The 19,393-nt window shown below is 37.8% G+C and overlaps 1 protein-coding gene across 23 annotated transcripts in view; it reads left to right on the forward strand.

Moving 5' to 3' along the window:
- Window positions 1–19,393, forward strand: part of TTC3 (tetratricopeptide repeat domain 3) — a 129,820-nt gene that overhangs the window by 46,532 nt on the left and 63,895 nt on the right. For 17 of the 23 annotated variants that reach the window (XM_024352459.2, XM_063803664.1, XM_016938531.4 and 14 more), the window contains 8 exons: window positions 2,421–2,583; window positions 3,584–3,629; window positions 5,234–5,342; window positions 6,669–6,732; window positions 9,612–9,672; window positions 13,297–13,381; window positions 15,989–16,123; window positions 19,245–19,325. In XM_024352459.2, the coding sequence (XP_024208227.2) occupies window positions 2,421–2,583; window positions 3,584–3,629; window positions 5,234–5,342; window positions 6,669–6,732; window positions 9,612–9,672; window positions 13,297–13,381; window positions 15,989–16,123; window positions 19,245–19,325 (744 nt within the window). The remainder of the gene's footprint in view (window positions 1–2,420; window positions 2,584–3,583; window positions 3,630–5,233; window positions 5,343–6,668; window positions 6,733–9,611; window positions 9,673–13,296; window positions 13,382–15,988; window positions 16,124–19,244; window positions 19,326–19,393) is intronic. The other 6 variants (XM_063803668.1, XM_063803669.1, XM_063803667.1 and 3 more) reach the window with 2 other exon arrangements.

A 19,393-nucleotide genomic window follows, 5' to 3' on the forward strand; every position in this document is an offset into this window, starting at 1 on the left:
TCTTGTTCCCTGTTAACCTTTCAGGTTGTTCTTTCCCTGGCTGTGGACCGTTGTCCCCCAGGGATGTGCTGATCAATACTTAGCTGAAGACTCAAGGGGTCCCTCTGGAGTTCTCCCTGTGTGCAGCTTTCTCTTCTCTGGTCCTCTGCTCTGTGAACTCAGCTGCCTTGGTCCTCTGTACTCCCGCTTCTGTCTCCTTAACTGAGAGAGGCTGCCAGTCTCTGCCTAGGTTTTCTCTTCCCATGCTCTGGATTAGAGACATTCTTATCAGTAAGCGGGAGCAATCACAGGGCTTACTTTATATGTTTTTCATACTCTCTTTTGTTGCCTTGTTTTCAATGTCTTGCAAGCTGTGGTTTCTTATCTTTTGTCTTTGTTTTAGGTAGGAGGGAAAAATCAAGTCCTTATTACTTCATTTTGGTCAGAAGTGGAGGTTAGAGTGTAGGCGCTCTTGGCTTTATTTTTAAAAAGACTTACCATGTAGTGGGATCTGCAAACTGTTGTCATGAGTAGCTGTTAATTCTAGGAAAAGGAGACCCTCTCTCAGTGTGTGTACAGTAGACCTTAGGGATGCCTCAGACTGATTCTGATTGAGTCATGTGCCCACCTGTGGATTTATTGCTTTGACCTAGAAAGTAGTGCATTTCAATTGGCCAGTCTCCTGGGTCACAGCCACACTTCCACCGTGCTGTCCATTGTTGGGGTGGAGCACTGGAACTGACAGTCCTGCTGTTACTGTGAGAAGTGGGAACATGGTGGTCTCCTAAGTGAGGGGAGACTAGAGAGATGAGCAATAGGGAATTTCCACATATGTGATAGAGAATGAGATAGTGAAAAGACCTTTTTATTGTAATTGGGTTTCAGAAACTCTGAGATACCTTTAATTTAAGCTTCATTGAAACAACTTCAGTAGGGAGGTCTGAATTAAGTCTTTTCTCAACTAACAGGAGTTACATTATGTTTTATAGGGTTCAGGGAAAAGGATCCAATAAAAGGTGAGAAAAGTATGGAGAAAAGAGAAATAAAGTTCTCTGCAAATTTAGTAGATTTGGTTTATGATCTATCATTATTTCTTATGCTAGCTGTGGGTTTTTTAATGCAGTTATTTAAACTTTGAAGTCCGTAAACGCTTAGGGGATAGGATTTGACCTTGTAGCCTATCTGAGAGATGCCTTTGTCTTCTTATACCTTAGGTGTCAGGAAGCATGGCTTATACCCTTTCAGCAAAACAGAGTTTAATGAAATGCCATATGAATTGGAGTCTGAGCTAAGCCCAAATAGTCTGTCTAAAAAAACTCCAGAACCTTTAGAGCCACACGGTACCCCAGAGCAGGATTACTTATGGTAAACCTGCATAAACACGTACCCACGTAATTGTTTCTGGCTTCTTGTAGTGAAAAGCTGATCCTTCTTAAAAGCGTTGTTTATTTTTTATAATTTCTCCTAGATTTTCACTGAATCACAGTGTTCTTTCTGAAATGTGTAGTGAAGAGGAAAGAGCTTTGGACCAGGTGTCATAAAAATCAGGGTTCTTTGGTTTGCCTCTTAAGTAAGTGTGATATTAGGCCAGTTTCTAGCCTCTAGCCTCTTTCACTAGTAAATCACCTTGCCAGTAGTACTGTGCCTAAAATGGGAATTTGGTTTGGGAGGAGCTAGAAGCAGGGTTGGTTCAGTTAGCTTCAGGTTTTGGTACTGTTAGCTTTGTAGATTAAAAAGTTTATACTTAATATAGAAGATTTCCAGAATATGTAAATGGGCCAGCAAAGATTTTGGTTCTGTAGCAAAAAACCCTTATCATTGGAATTAAATGTAAATCCCTGGTTTTTGGTTTCTTAAAGCCAGGAGCTGCACTTAGAGATAACAATGAAAAGCTGAGTGAAGGGGAGACGGCTGGATGGAAGATCTAGCCTGAGCACATCCCCCATCTGTCTGCACTCTTCGGAGGTATCGGAAAACCATGGCACAGGCCGATGGTTCCATCCAGCTCTAAAAACTTCTCCATTTCCAGGTGTAGGAAAGGCGATGACTTAGAGATTGTTACTGCCTTCAAATATTTTTAAAACATGAAGTTATTTATAATGAATGACTTTTTTTACTTTATCTGGCACAAAATTATTATATTCTCTGTTAGCAAAATATAACAAAAGTTGAACTCTTTGCTGGGGGTACAGAAATTTCTTAAGCAAAAATATTGATCCTTAGTTATTGTGATTATTTGTGTATTTATAACTTTTCACTTAGCTCATTAGGTAATGTTATTTCCTGAGGTATTAACATTTTACATTTATTTTTCATTGGTAGGGACCTAATCTAATATTTTAAGTAATGAATCAGTTTTCAAGCAAAATATTTTTCCTTACCTGTTTTCTTTAACTTAAGCATATTTTTGAGAAAAAATTAAATTTATCTTTTTGGAACAGGGTCATTATCGTTATTGTGATGCTCTTTCTATGCTGGGGGAATATGACTGGGCCCTGCAAGCAAACATAAAAGCTCAAAAACTCTGTAAAAATGACCCTGAGGGAATCAAGGATCTAATTCAGCAGCATGTAAAGTTACAAAAACAAATAGAAGACCTACAAGGTATTTCACCTAAGATTCTTTTGGTTACAGTCTTAATTCCCTTTCAAACTTTGGAGGGTGGGTTTCTTGGATTAACAGAGGACCACAAATCAATCCTCAGATGATTTATCCTTATTTTATCATGTTATCTTGGTCATGGCACTTGAGTTTTTCATTTCTATCTGTGTAGAGTTACATGTTATCCATTAATTATAAATGATTTGTCCTTTTTATTTGAAACAGACAGCAACCAAATTGTTATTATTTATTCCTCTGTAGAAAAAAATCCCTTTCAGAAATTTTGAATAAAATAAAAGCTTTTTGGAACAAAATTATTTAAAAATATTTCCTTCATTACTAAAGTTATTTCCTGAAGAAAAGACCCTTCAGTAGAGCTGCTTGATGTTTCCCCACCATTTGTGCTAATTCTACAGCGTGCTGAATATATATATATATATATATATATATATATATATATATATATATATAATGTTTTTTATATATATAGCAGAAATTGGCTGTGCAGGCTAGGAGTTGTAGATTTTCATTCTGTCCTTGTTTTCTCTCCTAAGTCTTTTTGCTTTCTCCAATGCCTGAAAGTCCCTTAGTCTACATTTTTAGTGTATGAGTCTTTCCTGCTTTTTCTTCTTCGGGTCGTACAAAGCTGAGCTGAACAGCTCTGTTTGACCGGCAGATGTTGTTATCCATCATAACATAATTATGTAATAAGATGGTGAGCTCCTTGAAGACAGGTGCCACCTTTGATTCAGATTTACATATTGCTGTCATCTTGTCAATGATCACATGTGATAGAATGTCAGACAAAGTTTGTGTAACATTTTGTTGACACCATCCTAAAACTAAAGACATCTAGAAATGTAAAATTGCTTAGATTTACTTTTCAGTTTTCTAAATTTGAGGTTCCTTACTATCAGCTTAAAGTAAATTTGAAAATCTTTTAAAGTCTGTGTTGCCAATCCATTGATTACTATGTATATGTGTGTGTGATTGACTTTTATAGGTCGAACAGCAAATAAGGATCCAATTAAAGCCTTTTATGAAAACAGGTAAGTTAATAGCAGGTCAGTAGCTGCTACTAGGAATGGCTTTGCTGCATGAATTTAAGAATCACTTATGTTTGATGCTTTAGGAGCTAATAGCAACCACAGTAAAGTTGGAGATGGAAGGAAGAGAGTTAGTTTTTTAAGTGTCCGTGTTATCAGGTGACCTGTAAGTTGTCAGATTTATTTCGCTGTTTTAGTGAACCATATAGATATAAGCTCAGTAGCCTAATCCTGTGGGTAAAGAGGGGTGAAATGTTAATTGGACATTACTATGCTTGGATGGGACCAGTTTGGCCATGAAACTCCTGGCAGCACAGAGCTAGGACATAGCCTGTGCCCTGTGCCCTTCACCTCTGTCTTGGAAATATCTATGGCAAAAACCACAATTACTTTTGCACCAACCTAATACTTCCAGCTTCCTGATGTCTTTCAAAGGCTAAGATACTTCCTATTAGAAATAGGCAACAGATAGACTTGAGTATGCTCACAAGAAAGCAATAGCAGCCAGGGTTCTCCCTTTGCTTATTTGGCAATTAAAACAGATGAAATGCTTTTCTGCATGCTTCTTCAGATGTCTGGGATACCGAAGCTGCTAATTCTGTAGCATGCTGAACATGTAGACACAAAGAAATTGGCTGTGGAGGCTTTAAATTTAATTTTAGTATCCTAATTTAACTTAAATTAGGATATTTAAATTTAACACAAGGTCATAGGTATTTTTTTTTTTAATTTTTTTGAGACGGAGTCTCACTCTGTCACCCAGGCTGGAGTGCAGTGTTGTGATCTCGGCTCACTGCAACCTCTGCCTCCCGGGTTCAAGTGATTCTCCTGCCTCAGCCTCTTGAGTAGCTGGGGCCACAGGCGGCTGCCACCACGCCCTGCTAATTTTTGTATTTTTGGTAGAGATGAGGTTTCAACATTTTGGCCAGACTGGTCTCGAACTCCTGACCTCAAGTGATCTGCCCGCCTTGGCTTCCCAAAGTGCTGAGATTACAGGAGTGAGCCACTGTGCGCAGCCTGAGCCACTGTGCCCAGCTGATATTTAAATGTTAGAACCCAGAATACTTTTTTTTGAACTGTTCTTTTTTTTTTTTTTTTTTTTTTTTTTGAGACAGTCTCCCTCTGTCACCTAGGCTGGAGTGCAGTGGCACGATCTTGGGTCACTGCAACCTCCGCCTACTGGGTTCAAGCAGGTCTCCTGCCTCAGCCTCCCCAGTCGCTGGGATTACAGGCACATGCCACCACACCTGGCTAATTTTTGTATTTTTAGTAGAGACGGGGGTCTCACCATGTTGGCCAGGCTGGTCTTGAACTCCTGACCTTAGCTGATCCACCTGCCCTGGGCTCCCAAAGTGCTGGAATTACAGGCGTGAACCACTGCACCCAGCCCTTGACCTGTTCTTTATTTATTTTGAGTTTAATGCCAAATATAAAATAATGTTTATGTATAAAGCCCCATCTCACAGGTAGGAAATCTTTTTAAAACAATAATACCTTGCTTTCAAGGAAAAAAGGCTGTGATTGCTGCAACCTGTTCATTCAAAGAATAACTTTCAAAAAATGTATAATAATTCCTTTTTTCCCCCACTTATGGCCTACACACCTAGGAGTTTATCAGCACCTATATTTACTACTTCACTTAACTTTGTGGAGAAGGAAAGAGATTTCAGAAAAATTAATCACGAAATGGCCAACGGTGGTAATCAGAATCTAAAGGTAAGCTCCACTGAAAACTACAGTTTTTTTCAAGGATAGATAGTCTCATATTTTTACAGTAATATTTTGGTGGTAATAGAAACCAAATTTTTGGCGATTTGAACCCTTTTTGCCTATTGTTACTGAAATAATGATTCTCTTTTTAATAAATAATCTGAGTATCTCATATAACTACGTAAATAATATTTGAAAGTCACAGAATTTCTTTTGAAATCACATTTATGTGTTTTCCACATATTTTTAAAAATAACCATTTTGCCGCTTCTCTTTGTATCTTCTCCCTTCGGTTGTTGGAAAAGTCCTCTTGTTGATAATATTGAAAATTTCTAAGAGACTGTGTTCAATTAGGGAGAGGAGTTTATACCGAGCATCTCCAGCTGGATCTGGAATTGTATTGAGCATTTCCAGCTGGATCTGAAGCTAAGGGTCTGTAAACACTCACCCTAACCTGCCTTAGCAGCCCTTTTCCAGCCTTCCACCCTTTTTGAGGTCTTGAAATCACACAGGTTTACTTAGTGCTTCTGAAATGAACTCTACTCTTGGGTTCAGGCCATTCTGTGCAAATCGTACTTCTTTCTCAAAACCAAACACAAATGCTGTATCCTCACTAACATTTTTCTTAACCACTCCAGCTTAAGTGATTTTTCCCTTTTGTGAGTTGTGAGAGCTATTACTGACTATGCAATTTATATGTCAATAACAACACAGTATTTTCTTCATAAGGATGATTGTTGTTTAACTACTGAAGTGATGTGTCTTTTCACCCCATCTGATTGTAAACTGAGAACGGGAGTTATCTCCTGTATCTCTCTGTATCTATGGTAGACCTAAATCATAATAATGATCGCTATTATAATTGATCTTTAATAATTGATTATATTTAATAATTTATTATATATAGAAAAATATCAGTAGCTTCTTTTTTGGCTTACCCTTTTGTAGTTACACTCACATACCACATTGCTGCTTCTGTTTTCTTACTCCAATTTATATTTTAAAAATAGTTTTACTCTCAGGCTTGTAGATTTTTATGTACAGATGTGATAGTGTTAATTCAAATATTATTGAACAATTGTCATGTCAGACATCGTGCTAGGCAATAGAAATAGAATTGTCATTCAAGAATTTGTCGTTGCATATCATGATCCTTATCATTAGTTATCATTTTGTTTGCTTGTTTATACATTTAGGCTTAATAACCAGCTGCATATTTTAGCTGCTAGGGTGAATTCTATCCTATTCTATTCTAAATTCTTTAATATAGCTATTGAATTCTTCATGGCTGGGTTGTTTTTTTTTTTTAAGTCTCACTAATTTCATTGGCAGGCGGCGGATGAGGCGTTGAAGGTAGATGATTGTGACTGTCATCCTGAATTTTCACCACCATCAAGTGAGTATTGTTTTTATATCAATTGTTGCCAAGTTAATATAATGTCTCCTAAATTTGGATGCCCTACAATGTGCACAAGCCTTGCTTATATCCACTCTTGTTCTCCTTTACTTTATAATGCTTCTATGTTAAGAAAATATTGAATATTTATTTGAAATCAATGCTCAGTCTTTTCGTATTATTTAGTGAATGTAATTTTGGAAATTCAAATAAAAGGAAAGGAAAAGATGAAGTACATAGCTCTTTTTGGTCTGCTTCTTAATTTTTTTTAGGCTGTTGTTTCTCATTATTGAAAGTTTATTATTGCCTCCCTTCCTCCCACCTGCTAGGAGCCTGTTTAGACCTTTTTAAATCTAATTGTTCTCCCCCATAAAATTTTAATAGCTGTTTATGTACCATATGTGCATCTGTGCTTTATGTATAAAAGGAATTGATTTTGTCTCCCAATAACTAATTTTCACCCTTTTGGGGGTGATATCACCCATATTGAGAACAGATGCTGCTATAACAAAAATACCATAAACTGGATAGCTTATAAGCAACAAGCATTTATTTCTCACATTTCCAGAAGCTGAGAAATTCATCATCATGATGTCAACAGATTCGATGTCTGCTGAGGGTCCTCTTCCCGGTTCATAGATGGCCATCTTTTTGCCGTGTTCTCATGTAGTAGAAGGAGCAAGACAGCCCTCTGGGGTCTCTTTTCTTTTTCTTTTTTTTTTTTCTTTTTTGGAGACAGATTCTTGCTCTGTTGCCCAGGCTGGAGTGCCGTGGCATGATCTGGGCTCACTGCAGCCTCTGCCTCCTGGGTTCAAGCAATTCTCCTGCCTCAGCCTCCTGAGTAGCTGGGATTACAGGCATGCACTACCACACCAGGCTAATTTTTGTATTTTTAGCAGAGACAAGGTTTTGCCATGCTGGCCAGGCTGGTCTCGAAATCTTGGCTTCAAGCAATCCTCTCGCCTTGGCCTCCCAAAGTGCTGGGATTGCAGGCGTGTGCCACCACGCCCAGCCTGGGGTCTCTTCTTATAAGGGCACTAATCCCATTCATGAGGGGACAGCCTCATGACCTAATTCCTCCCAAAGGTTCCACTTCCTATTACCATCGCCTTGAGGATTTGGTTTTCAACATGTGAATCTTGTCGGGGACACAGATGTCCAGACCATAACAGTGCTGTAGGCTAAGTCTCATTTGTTTTAAGTTGTATGTGCTCAGTGCATGTATTTATTTACATATCTAGTAAACACAGACACCGCAGAACCTCATTACTTGGCATCATTTGGAGATGAAGTTTCTGGAGAAGTGAATATTTTTGTGCTTCGTTTATTTCTGAATCTTAATACCACCAGAGTTTGAGGAAAATCTTTCTAAAGTATATTACATGCTTCCCTGCCTTTTAACACGGAATTTAGGAAAATACAGGTTTTCTTGATGGCTTAAGGTTGTGGTCACACATAACAGTGACTGACCTCAAGCCTGGTGGTGTTCCTCCCAGGATTCTTCAGGTGAGATTGTTGATTTTTTAGTTAGTGATCCTCTCTTTTCCCTTGTCTTGTTTGTTGGGTGGTTGGTTTTTCTTTCCATGGTTTTGCTTCTAGCAGCCATTTCTATTTTTTGTGACCTGCAGCTCCATGTTCGCTCAGGCTCAGTTAGTTCCATAGATACAGCTACTTAGTATTGAGCATTTCCATTTGGTTAGCACATTAGCGTAATGATAGGGAGGGGAAACTCAGGCAGTTGTCCTACCTGATGCAGTTCTAACAGCATATAAAACATCTTTGAGGATAAAACTTTTTTTTGGAAGATAGCTTTTAATTTCTTGATATTTCTCAGGCCATTACTATCATTTAATTAAATAAATTCTGTCCACCCTTCAGCATTTACATACAGGGGAAGAAATTGAGGTTCCAGGATTAAGGTTAAGTAGTTTTGTCCAAGGTCACAGAATGGAAATCAAACTAGAATTCTTCTACCTTTCCAAAAGCTGCTTTTGTTTTCTGAGGCCACCAAAGCCCAGGCTCTCATTCCCTCCTTATTACATTGGCTCTGACTTGTGTCTGTGCCCTCCCCTTAAACCTTCATCAGATGCACCCTGCTCCTCCTGCCATACCAGTTCTTCTACACAGCTCTGAGCGTGGCTCTCCCTGCCCAAAAATATGCAGTGGTTTCCTACTCCTGCCAGCAGAATAAATCTGGGCTCACAGAGCTGGATCTGAAGCTAAGAGTCTGTAAACACTCACCTCAGCCTGCCTTAGCAGTCCTTTTCCAGGCTTCCATCCTTTTTGAGGTCTTGAAATCACACAGGTTTACTTAGTGCTTCTGAAATGAACTCTCTACTCTTGGGTTCAGGCCATTCTATCCAAATCGTACTTCTTCCTCAAAACCGAACACAAATGCCATGTCCTCACTAACATTTTTCTCAACCACTCCAGCTTAAGTGATTTTTCCCTTTTGTGAGTTGTGAGAGATATTACTGACTATGCAATTTATATGTCAATAACAACACAGTATTTTCTTTTCTTCATAAGGATGATTGTTGTTTAACTACTGAAGTGATGTGTCTTTTCACCCCACCTGATTATAAACTGTCTGAGAACAGGAGTTATCTCCTGTATCTCTCTGTATCTATGGTAGACCTAAATCATAATGATCGCTATTATAATTGATCTTTAATAATTGATTATATTTAATAATTTATTATATATAGAAAAATATCATCAGTAGCTTCTTTTTTGGCTTACCCTTTTGTAGTTACACCCACGTACCACATTTCTGCTTCTGTTTTCTTACTCCAATTTATATTTTAAAAATAGTTTTACCCTCAGGCTTGTAGATTTTTATGTACAGATTTTAGGAACAAATACTTTTGTGTTCACAGGTCAGCCTCCAAAACATAAAGGAAAACAAAAATCTCGAAACAATGAATCAGAGAAGTTCAGGTATGTTTTTTCTCTAAGGTATGTTTTTTTCCCCCTAGTATACTCTTCCCAAGAAAAAGGAAAAAAAATTGTTTTTCGAGTATTAGCTACTTTAATGTATGTATTATGATGACTACCAAAATCCCTTTCAAATATCAAAAGCATATCTTTAGGAAAGGATAATTTTTGGCTAAAGGATTATTAATCCTGGATATTAATATATTGACTTCTGAAAGTCACATAATATGAAATATTTCCATATTAATTTCTTAAATCCCAGAATATGTACTCTAAAAGGAAAAAGCATTAAGAGAGATATAAGGTGCACATGAAGCCTCCTTCCCTGCTCACCTCATTTGACCCCTCCTGCAGTCCCTTCTCTAAGGCCTCCTCCAGGAATACACTGTTAACAGTTTCATGACTGTTGAGAAACTTACTCTGCATACGCAGACATGGGTATGCATATTTCAGATGCCCTTTTGAATAATTATTGTTAGAGGAAAATCTTTCCTAATGAATTCTGACTACTTCTAAAATGAATTCTATCAAACATCCCCATGAAAATTAACAGTAATTAATTACCTCCTATCTTTTTTTTTGTTTTTTTGAGATAGGGTCTTGCTCTATCACTTAGGCTGCGGTGCAGTGGTGTAACCCTAGCTCACTGCAGCCTTGAACTCCTAGACTCTAGTGATTCTTTCTGCCTCAGCTCCCAAGTAGCCAGGACTACTACTGCTACTGTGGTGCATGTCACCATGACTGGATAACTAAAACTAAATTTTTTTTAGAGACAGGGTCTTGCTCTGTTGCCCAGGCTGGTCTTGAACTCCTGGCCTCAAGTGATCCTTCTGCCTTGGCCTCTCAGAGTGCTGGGATTGCAGGCGTGTGCCTGGCGTTGCCTCCTGTCTTTATTGTTAACACCCCATTGACAACAAGATATAAATTGATTACAATGTGAAATTGTAAATCTTTTAATACAGAAGTTTATGAAGTGAATTAAAGTGATGTTGGAGAAACAGCAAAGCCATGTCTGCCACAATACACTGGTTTTCAATTTCTTTTCCATTTCTTAATCTGAATCCATGATAGATGCTTCAGGGGGAATGATTTGAATATCAAAACACTAAAAAAAAAATCAGTGAAGTCTCATTTCTTTTCAAAAATGACCATTTTTGGATGCTGCTACAAAAATTAAATACAAAGCAAGGATATAGCATGTTATTATGTTTTTCTATTATTTGATAGAAAAATCATGAGTCTTCTTCCCTGCCCTCCCCTGTACCCCTAAAGAAACCAGATCTTAATATATGGTAATTTTTTAAATGCAGAGTTGTAATTTTAACCTGTTTTATTTTAAAAAAATTTATTTTTCTGATATTTTGTTTCACTTTTCCAACTGAACACTCCTTTATTAGGTAATATCTACCATATGGGACTATTTCTTCATTAAATGGGATAACCACGTAAAACACTTAGAGCCCTGGAACATAGTAAATCTTCGGTGTACTTTAGTCGTCATTACTGTTAACACCATCATTTTCATTATTATTAGAATGACTCTGGCCTACAGCTTGCTTTTTGTCTTTTACAAAATATCTTGTGTTTCTTCCCATGTTCAGAACACAGAGCGCTTCCATTCTTCATTTGCTGTACAGTATTTTGTAATATGGCTGTATCCCCCATTTTTGTGCATTTAGGCTCTTCGTTCCTCTTTTCCTCCCTCACTTTCTATCCCTCTATCCATCTCTCTCTTTTTCTTCTTTCTTTCCTTTGAGAGGGATAGATCAGACGGTACTTCAAACATCCTTGCACATACACCTTTGTGCACCTGTTCATGTATATTTACAATAAATACTTTGTAAATAATGTATAGAAGTTGTTTCTGTAGTGGGATTGCTGTATCAAAGGGGATATGTAATTTTATCTTTGACAGATATTGCGAAATGGTTCTCTCAGAAAATAGGCACTGTTCACACTCCGACTAATCTACAGGAGGGTGTGGTATAATAAAAAAATATATATATTTGGTATTTGTCCCAGTTCCTGGTACAGAGCTCCCAAAACCCATGGCATTTTCTGAATGATAAGAGTGTATTTTGTTACTCATCATGAGCCCCTTTCCATGTACTTGAGTTTATGCTAATGAGGTGACTCAAGGTAGTGCCTCCGATAGTTCAGGAGGAGGTCTCGTCACTGGAAAGACCGAACACCTGATTAGAGGGTTAAGACTTTCAGCCTCATACCTGACGTCCAAGGAGAGGAGGGGGGCTGGAAATTGAGGTTAGGCACCAATGGCCAGTGGTTGATTTAATCGTACCTACATACCTACATAATGAAACCTTAGTAAAGTCCTTAAAAGAGGGCATGGGGAGCTTCTGGGCTGACGAACACATTGATGTGCTGGGAAAGTGGCATGCCCAAGGGGAGCATGAAGCTCCTCGCACCCCCCAACCTTCCTATGCATCTCTTCCTCTTGGCTGTTTGTGAGTTGTATCCTTTATAATAAATTGGTAATAGTAAGCACTTCCTTGAGTTCCATTGTTTTTCTAGTGAGCCTGAAGAGGGACTCATGGGAACCCTCTTGTAGTCAGCAGGGCAGGAGTGTGGGTGACTTGTGCACCCCACTTGCAGCTGAAGTGAGGGCAGTCTGGTGGGACTGATTCTTTACCCTGTGAGGTCTGCGCTAACTCTGGGAGTTAGTATCAGAACTGAATTGCATTATTGCACACTCATTTTGTGTTGGACAGTTGAATTGATACGGAAAAATGACAATATTTGGTATTGGAAAAAATCTACACATTGGATGTCAGAAGTGCTTTCAGAAAACTCCACATCGAGTGCCTCAGATTTTCTTACTCTCACCAACTTAGGGAGTCAGACTTTCTGAAATGCTTGTATCTTATTATTAGATTTTCCCATCACATTGAACATCTTTGCACTGTTTATTGGGCACATTTATTGTTTTAGGCCCATGTTGTTACTAGTGACTACAGATCAAGGCAAATACCCCTTAATTTTTCTCTTTTTTCAAAAGCTGTTTTTCCATATCATCTTTATAATCAATTCATCTGGTTTCCCTCCACCTCTGATTTTATAGGAATGTTTATTGAGATTGCATTGGATTTAGAGATTTCTAATAGAAATATTGCCAAAATTTCAATTCCCCCCAAAGAACGGCCAACTTGTATGGCTCACCATTTACTCAGTATTTTACATGGCCTTCAGTAAATATATTTTTTTCTTCTATCTGTCACATTGGAGGGATGAGAGCGAACTAATATTCAGATTCTATATTTTTTTCTTTTTTTTTTTTTAGATGGAGTCTTGCTCTGTCGCCCAGGCTGGAGTGCAGTGGTAAGATCTCGGTCCTGGGCTCAAGCAATTCTCCTGCCTCAGCCTCCCAAGTAGCTGGGATTACAGGGTGCACCACCACGCCAGGCTAATTTTTGTATTTTTAGTAGAGACAGAGTTTCACCATGTTGGTCAGGCTGGTCTCGAACACCTAACCTCAGGTGATCCACCCACCTCGGCCTCCCAAAGTGCTGGGATTACAGGTATGAGCCACTGTGCCTGGCCCTATTTTTTCTTTATATGAGTAGAACTTTTATTTTAAAATGATTTTTAAAAATGCTTTTTTTCTTTTAGTTCTAGTTCACCATTGACTTTACCAGCAGATTTGAAGAACATCTTGGAGAAACAGTTTTCTAAATCTTCCAGAGCTGAACACCAGGTAATGGAGAAGCTTTTCCAATGGAAAAAGCAAAACTCTTTGAACAAAACATTGTTCACATGAATAAGGTTCTAATCATGTACATCTCTAAGTTTTTTAAATATAATTATTGTATTATATTGTAGTTTTGTAGAGATGGGGTCTCACTGTGTTGTCCAGGTTGGTTTCAAACTCCTGGCTTCAAGCAATCCTCTTAAAGTGTTGGGATTACAGGTGTGAGCTATTGCACCCAGCTGTTATAGACATATCATTTAATATATATGACTGCTAAGAATCCAATCTATCACTAATTTAAATATTAACTTGATAATTATGTTAGCTAGAGGTTTAACTAATGATTAGCACTGTGGAATTATTTGCTTCTCAAAGAGTTAACAGTAGTATTAACTTTAAATATTTTTAAAAGATTTAAACACAGTTTCATTATACTTATTCTAAAATCATTAGAGGGCAAACTTTTATTCTTTAAATGATTTAACTTAATCAGATAATGTTGTATATAAAATTCTTTTTACGTTACTTCATGATGGAAAATATACATTAACATGGAGTAGAATACTCATTTCAAAACGTGGATCTTTTTTTAGGTATACATAACAGATATTTTACAAAGAACTAAAATAGATTCCTAATCATTTGCTTAAAAGCATTTTTGAGAATTTCTTAAAGTTGGAGATTTTAAATTATATCTTTTTACATTGATTTTTACTGACTCTAAACACCATGAAATACTTAAATAGATGACAGCCTGTGAAGATGAAAAGACTATTTAAATAAATATGATCGCTGTTTTTGAGCCTCTGTTTGTTCATTCAACACAGTTTGATTGAGGCTCTCTCCATATGCTGAGGAGTGAGAGAGATTGGGTGTGCAGTGATGTGATTTCGGCCTGCTCTGCTGGAGCTTTCAGGACAGATCATTTATGTCGTATTGAGCGAAGTGACTTCCAATGAAAGCATGAGGCTGTATGGATCTGATTTCTAGACTGATAAAGAAAGCTGGGCATGGTGGCACGTGTCTGTAGTCCCAGCTCCTCAGGAGGCTGAGGTGAGAGGATTAACCACTGCACTCCAGCCTGGGCAACATAGGAAGGCCCTGTCTTATTTATTATTTTCTTTTGTTTTCTTTTTTAAGCCTCTCACTAGTTTGGGAGCCCTGTCTCTTTTAAAGAAGAAAGAAAAAGAATGAGAACAAGATTAAAATTGAATGAGTTTATGCAAGGCTAATAACTAGTATTTGTAGGGCTAGTATATCATCATTTATAACTTCAAGTTCATATCTTAAAACAAGTATGGCTGTCATCGAGCTTTCAAGTTTTTCTGAAAGCTGCTCTTTTCTATGCATATTCTGGGGAGTGTTCTGCCAAACTTTGATTCATTGGTTCAAAAGCCAGCAGAGGCCAGGTGCAGGGTCTCACATCTGTAATCCCAGCATTTTGGGAGGCTGAGGCGGGCGGATCACAAGGTCAAGAGATTGAAACCATCCTGGCCATCATGGCGAAACCCCATCTCTACTAAAAATACAAAAAATTAGCTGGGTGTGGTGGCGTGCACCTGTAGTCCTAGCTACCCAGGAGGCTGAGGCAGGAGAATCGCTTGAACCCCTAGGTGGAGGTTGCAGTGAGCCGAGATCTGCCACTGCACTCCAGCCTGGACGACAGAGCAAGACTCCATCTCAAAAAAAAAAAGCCAGCAGAAGGCTTTTGTTAATGGGTAACCAAACTGCTTTTTCCTCTGTGATTTGTGCAGTGGGGCCTCCTTTTGGATCTTCATTGTTAGGAACGGTGAGGAATACAACATACATATTTGCATTTGCGGCCCCTTTGAATGGCGCACACGTGTATAGCAAGGAGTGAGGAGATTTTAGGCTTAATGTCTAGCCTTGCCTCTCCAATCTTTGTGGAACTTTGGTGACTTACAGCTATTCCCATGTCACTAAAATATGAATTCAAATTATAATGCGTATTCAAATTACAAAGTTTTTCTCACTTTAAGGGCACATGATAGCAATTTTGTTTTTATTTTTTATTCCTTATGTTATTCCTTTTGCATTTAACCTATTGTTATCTCTCCCAGTAATTTTATCTACTTATATTCAAATATATGTTAGGCAGGAGTACAGTTAACAATTACAGTATTTATTTCTTGCTTAGAATTAAGGTTTGTTTCAGAGCAGGATGGCAGTTGTTAAAATCTGGTAGTGATCAGAATATTGATTGTATGTTCTTAAGTGTCTAATTGTTCTACTCCCAGACAACTTACTTATTTAAATGATGGCTGTTGTTTTTCATATATATTGTTAAAACTTAAAAATACTGTCTGTTTAGTCTGGAGAGCAAGTGAGGCTTAGTACCATGTAGTGTAAAATGAGCCATCTTTGTCACAGGCAACAGAAGAGGTGTTGCAGTTAGGATGGTAAAGCAGTACCTTTTCATTTTCACTTTAAAAGTGTGGTGCTGAGAAAGGAATATGATGAATAAGGGCAGTTTGGGTATTGATGTAAACATTTTATCATTAGTTATAAAATATTACTATGAACTTGGCATCTTAGGTTTTAAATTAAAAATGTGTAGATTCGGGTTACTGAAATAGAATTTCTTTTTTCCAGGATTTTGCTAATATAATGAAAATGCTGAGAAGCTTAATTCAAGATGGCTATATGGCCTTATTGGAGCAGCGTTGCCGCAGCGCCGCACAGGCCTTTACAGAGTTGCTGAACGGTTTAGATCCTCAAAAAATAAAGGTAAATTTGCCATATCATAACTTGTTTATCAATGCTAATGCACCTCAGATGAATGCAGAAGAGAACGAAGGGCTTAACTCATTGTAGTAATATACCTAAGACCTTGCTGAGATTGGCTGAATCTACTTCAGGTTATGGGAAGCAGGTACTGCTCCAATTCAGACTTCATGAGTATGTTCAGTATGTGATGCATGTTTATATTCTCTCCTTGACTATAGTTTAGGGTCATTAGAACTGGCTTTTTCTCTAAATCAAGGTTTTCAACTATCTTTAGTCACACCTTTTCACCCAGGAAGAAAGTACAGGCACACCTCGTTTCATTATGCTTTGCTTTATTGTACTTTGCAGACAATGCATTTGTTACAAATTGAAGATTTGTGGCAACCCTGTGTCAAGCAAGTCTGTTTTCTGAAAACATGTGCTCACCTCATGTCTCTGTGTCACATTTTGGTAATTCTCACAATATGTCAAACTTTTTCATTATCATTATCACTGTATCTGTGATCAGTGATCTTTGATGTTACTATTGTAATTATTTTGGGGCACTACAATCTGTGCCTATTTAAGAAAGGGAACTTAATAAATTGTGTGTGTGTGTTCTGAGTGCTCTGCCAACCAGCTGTTATCTCCACCCCCTTCTTTAAGTCTCCCTGTTCCCTGCGACACGATATTGAAATTAGGCCAATTAATGACCCTACAATGGCCTCTAAGTATTCAAGTGAAAGGAAGAGTTGCACGTCTCTCACTTTAAATAAAAAACTAGAATGATTAAGCTTCGTGAGGAAGGTATGTTGAAAGCCAAGATAGGCAGAAAGCTAGTCCTCTTGTGCCAAATAGCCAAATTGTGAATGCAAAGAAAAAGTTTTTGAAGGAAATTAAAAGTGCTACTTCAGTAAACACATGAATGACAAGAAAGTGAAACAACTTTCTTGCGGATGTGGAGAGTCTTAGTGGTCTGGGTAGAAAATCAAACCAGCCACAACATTCTCTTAAGCCAGAGCCTAATCCAGAGCAAGACTCTAACTCTTCTATTCTGTGAAGGCTGAGAGAGGTGAGGAAGCTGCAGAAGAATAGTTTGAAACTAGCAGAAGTTGGTTCATGAGATTTAAGGAAAGAAGCTATTTCCATAACATAAAAGTGCAAGGTGAAGCAGCAAGTGCTGATGGAGAAGCTGCAGCAAGTTATCGAGATCTAATGAAGATCATTGATGAAGGTGGCTACGCTAAACAACAGATTGTCAATGGAGACTAAACAACCTTCTGTTGGAAGAAGATGCCATCTAGGACTTTCATAGCTAGAGAGAAGTCAGTGTCTGGTTTCAAAGCTTCAAAAAGGTTGGGCTCATTACTCATTAGGGGCTGATGCAGCTGGTGACTTAAGTTGAAGCCAGTGCTCATTTATGTTCCAAAAATCCTCAGGCCCTTAAGAATTATGCTAATTCACTCTGCCTGGAGCCCTAGAAATGGAACAACAAAGCATGAATGGCAGCACATCTGTTTACAGCATGGTTTACTAAGTACTTTAAGCCCACTGTTGAGACCTACTGCTAGAATAAAAGATTCTTTGCAAAATACTATTGCTCATTGACAATGCACCTGATTGCCCAGGAGATGTGGTGTACATGTACAAGGAGATGAATGTTGTTTTCATGCCTGGTAACACAATATCCATTCTGTAGCCTATGGATCAAGGAGTCAGTTTGACTTTCAAGTCTTATTATTTAAGAAACATATTTTATAAAGCTATAGCTGCCATAGTGATTCCTCTGTTGGATCTGGACAAAGTAAATTGAAAACCTTCTGGAAAGGATCACCACTCTAGATACCATAAAGAACATTCATGATGCATGTGAGAGATCAAAATATCAACATTTACAGGAGTTTGGAAGAAGTAAATTCCAGCCCTCATGGATGACTTTGAGGGGTTCAGGACATTAGTGGAGGAAGTCACTGCAGATGTGGTGGAACAAGCAAGAGAATTAGAAGTGGAGCCTGAAGATGTGACTGAATTGCTGCAACCCCAGGATAAAACTTGAAGGGATAAGGAGTTGCTTTTTACACATGAACAAAAAAAGTCATTTCTTGAAATGGAATCTACTCCTTGTGAAGACGCTGTGAATATTGTTGAAATGAGAAACTTAGTTGATCAAGCAGTGGCAGGATTTGAGAGGATTCACTCCAATTTTGAAAGAAGTTCTAGTGTGGGTAAAATACTGTCAAACAGCATCACACATTACAGAGAAACCTTTTCTGAAAGTAAGAGTCAATCAGTATGACAGACTTCATTGTCTTATTTTAAGAAATTGCCACAGCACCTTAATTTTCAGGAACTACCACCCTGAACAGTTAGCAGTCATCAATATCAAGGCAAGACCATCCACCAACAAAAAGATTATGACTCACTAGAAATACCCAGTGTAGATGACGGTTGATGGGTGCAGCAAACCACCGTGGCACGTGTTATACCTGTGTAACAAACCTGCACGTTCTTCTGCACATGTATCCCAGAACTTAAAGTATAATTTTAAAAAAAGTTTTAAAAAAAGATTATGACTCAGTAAACCCTCAGATGATCATTAGCATTTGTAGCAATTAAGTCTTAAATTAAGGTGTGTACATTGTTTAATAGACATAATGCTACTACACACTTAATAAACTACAGTATCACTAAAACATAACTTTTATATGCACTGGGAAACCCCCAAGTTTGTGAGACTCACTTGATTGTGATATTTGCTTTACTGTGATGCTCCAGAGCCGAGCCCACAGTATCTCTGAGGTATGCCTATAATAGCTAAGTAAATGTCTTAATCTGTCACTAGTACTGCTTATATGCAAAATAATATGACTTTAATTATAAATTAATCTATTATGAACCATGCCTCAAGGAACTCTGAGACAGTGATTCTGTGTTTTAAATAGCAGGATAACTGCTTTATTGGAACAAAAATCTCTTTTCTAATTTGATTTGGCCAATCATATTGATTAGTGAGATTTTATGACAATCATTGATTCGTAAGATTGATTAGTGAGATTCTATTACACTTCTTTTTCTGTTGTGACTAGATGCAAATTGGGCAGAATTATATTCAGATTTTTAACTGAGGCATTTTTATTGACAGCAATTGAACCTGGCCATGATTAACTATGTTTTGGTCGTCTATGGACTTGCCATTTCTCTCCTTGGAATAGGACAGCCTGAGGTAAGATTTGTAACAGTGGTAATCAACAATTAAAATGATATTGACATATCTTATAAAAATTATTTTCT

Source organism: Pan troglodytes, chromosome 22 (assembly GCF_028858775.2).
Source record: "Pan troglodytes isolate AG18354 chromosome 22, NHGRI_mPanTro3-v2.0_pri, whole genome shotgun sequence".
Taxonomy (NCBI): Eukaryota; Metazoa; Chordata; class Mammalia; order Primates; family Hominidae; genus Pan; species Pan troglodytes.